Genomic DNA, 3,129 nt, shown 5'->3' on the forward strand with positions numbered 1-3,129 from the left:
GTGGTTGTTAGCTCATTATGTGTTGTAACTTATTGCAAGTTACCTTTTTACTTATTAAACCCCAACCAACTTCTCACTATTTCCATTATAAATCTCTCTCATTCTCTAATTATCTTCTATACTCATTCTCTTAGCTAATCCCTTCTTTTCTATACTCATTCTCTTAGCTAATCCCTTCTATTCCATACTCATTCTCTTAGCTAATTCCTTCTACTATATACTCATTCTCTAAGTATTTTCATATGGATTCTACGAATCCATATTATCAGTCTTCTTCTTACTTAAACTTGCTTAACAGTCAAGAATCCGTTGGTAGAGATGAAAACTTTCGTTTTGAAAGTTATCAACCTTCTGGACAGAACAGCTCACAAATGCCTGCTTTCAGCTCCCAACCTTCTGAGGCGCCACCTCTTTCTCAAGATACACGAGTGGAGCGCAAGGAGAGAAATACATGGGCACCTGCTGATGATGAAGTACTGATCTCTGCATGGTTCAACACTTCAAAGGATCCCATTGTGTCTAATCAACAAAAGGGAGGAAGCTTCTGGACGAGGATTAGCCGGTACTATGCTGACACTCCTCATGCTAGAAATAGTGGGGAACAGATGCTGGTGACACATTGCAAGCAGCGTTGGCACAAGATAAATGACCAAACTAACAAGTTTTGTGCGGCAATGGCTACTGCAGAGAGACTGAACAGTTCTGGGCATTCGGAAATTGATATCCTAAAGAATGCACATGAAATCTACTTCACTGAGCATAACAAGAGGTTCAACCTTGAACATTGTTGGTGTCTGTTAAAGAATGAGCAGAAATGGCTAAGCCTTAATGCTATTAACACGCCTCCATCTCAGCCTGCAACAAAGAGAAAACCAGCTGCCGAAGGTTCACAATCATCAAGCTGCAATGTTGAGAACTGTGAGGATAGGCCAGAAGGGGTCAAAGCTGCAAAGGTGAAAAGAAACAATTCTCAGTCCACAAACACGAAGAGTCTTGCTGAGTATAAGAGCATGTGGGATGTCAAGAAAGAGGAATTGGCTGAGAAGGAGAAACTACAAAAGCTGGTCATCCTAGACACTCTCTTAGCCAAAAAAGAACCCTTGAATGCGAGTGAAGAAATTATTATGAACAAGATAGTGTCTCAGTATTTCTGAGAAACTAGATATGTGTTTGTTGTTTGTACTTCTTGCTAAAGTTTCTATGCATTTGTATGTCCTGTTTGATTTGTATTTCGTGTTTTAGTTACTTGGCTTTTGTATTCTATGTTTTAAAGTGATGTTTGCACAAGTTTACTTGACTTTTGTATGATATAAGTTTATGCGTAATAACTTGGTTTGTATGATATAAGTTTATGCGTAATAACATGGCTTTTGTATGATATAAGTTTATGCGTAAGTAGTAATGAAAGTATTAACCAAAGTATTAAGTCAATTAATTACATTGCTTGTTTCTTTTATCTTCAGGGTTCTTGAGAAATGGGCCAAGACTATAGCTACTCTCAGCCTGAATCATCATATGAGTATGGTAGGTACTCAGAGGATACCGCGGATCGAGAAATAGAGGCTTTGATTCTACAGGATCAAGCAGAGAGTGCGTTGAGGTTCACGGTTGAGTCGAGTCAATACCCACCTCAACCCGAGGTGGAGCATGGATTCCCCAAAGTTTGTTACTGTGGAGCTCATCCTATTTTGTCCAACAGCTACAACAGAAGGTATGATTTCATATATGAGTTTACTTGGCTTTTGTATGATCCAAGTTTATGCGTAATAACTTGGTTTGTTCATTGTTCACGCGTATTCTGGTTGACATTTTGTAGGTTCTTCACATGCCCAAATGTTGATGATGGAGAGATGCATATTCATAAGTGGTGGGATGTCGCTGTAATGGAGGAGATGAGAGATGCGGATAGAAGATATGAAGTGATGTCGCAGAAGGTAGATTATTTAACATTATTCAATGACTATGAATCAGATATCAATCATGTTAGGGATCAGAGTTATGCCACAGAACAGAAGCTGGTAATGTTGGAAAATGCTTTCTCTGAGCTACGTAAAGAGAATAGGTTTAGAAATGTAATTGATGTCCTGGTTGTTGGTGTAATGGCTATTGTTTTATGTCTGTTTGGTATATTGTTCATGTAATAACTCGGATGTGTAAGAGTTGTATAACTCACGGATGTGTAAGAGTTGTATAACTCACAGACATGTAATAACTCACGGATTGTACTACTCGGATGTGTGTATATCAATCCTGTTTTGTAATGACTTGGGTTCTGATACTTGTAAAAGTTATATAACTCACGTGTTGTGATTGCTTGGCATTATGTACCTGTTAAACACGTAAAGGATGTACATTTCAATCACGGGATTGTTAGCTCAATCAGAGCAAAATGCAACACCAAACAAAAATGCAATCACGGGGTGCACATAGAAGATCAATTTGCCTTTCATTATATATATGCGTTCAGATCAATTTGCCAAAAAACATTCACACTATCTCATTCTTTTCTCTTTACAAGCTCTCTCTTTCTCTTAAACACAAGTTTACTCTTTCCAATAATTTTTTCTTTAATATGGGATCATCTTCAAACCATTATCACTACCAAGGAGATGATGTTCATTATCACTACCAAGGAGATGATGGTGATAATTTTGATGCTTATTTAGAAAATATTTATGATGCTTCGCATATTATTCCGGAACCAAACCAGCCAAACGAGAGGATACTTATCGAGCGAAACCGGGAAGAAGGCCACAATAATCTTTGGAATGATTATTTCAGTGACACTCCAACATTTCCAGAATATTTATTCCGGCGTCGGTTTCACATGCACAAGCCATTGTTCATGCGTATTATGGAACGTCTCTCTACCGAAATCGAATATTTCCGCCAAACCCAAGATGCTACCGGACGGGCTAGTCTATCACCTATACAAAAATGTACTGCAGCAATTCGTCAATTGGCATATGGTACTTCGTCTGACAGTGTTGACGAGTATGTACGAATTGGTGCTTCAACAGCTCGGAAATGTTTGCACAAGTTTACTGCCGGCATCATCCAAGTGTTTGGAGATGAATACCTAAGACGTCCAACGCCGGAGGACCTAGAAAGACTACTCTATCAGAATGA

General features: G+C 38.6%; 1 protein-coding gene across 1 annotated transcript; it reads left to right on the forward strand.

The window, feature by feature from the left end:
- LOC104789030 (glutathione S-transferase T3-like) lies at nucleotides 243–1,154 on the forward strand. Its single transcript, XM_010514782.1, has one exon. It carries the CDS (start codon nucleotides 243–245, stop codon nucleotides 1,152–1,154), a length of 912 nt encoding a protein of 303 aa, XP_010513084.1.

This window comes from Camelina sativa, chromosome 5 (genome assembly GCF_000633955.1).
Source record: "Camelina sativa cultivar DH55 chromosome 5, Cs, whole genome shotgun sequence".
In the NCBI taxonomy this organism is placed as follows: domain Eukaryota; kingdom Viridiplantae; phylum Streptophyta; class Magnoliopsida; order Brassicales; family Brassicaceae; genus Camelina; species Camelina sativa.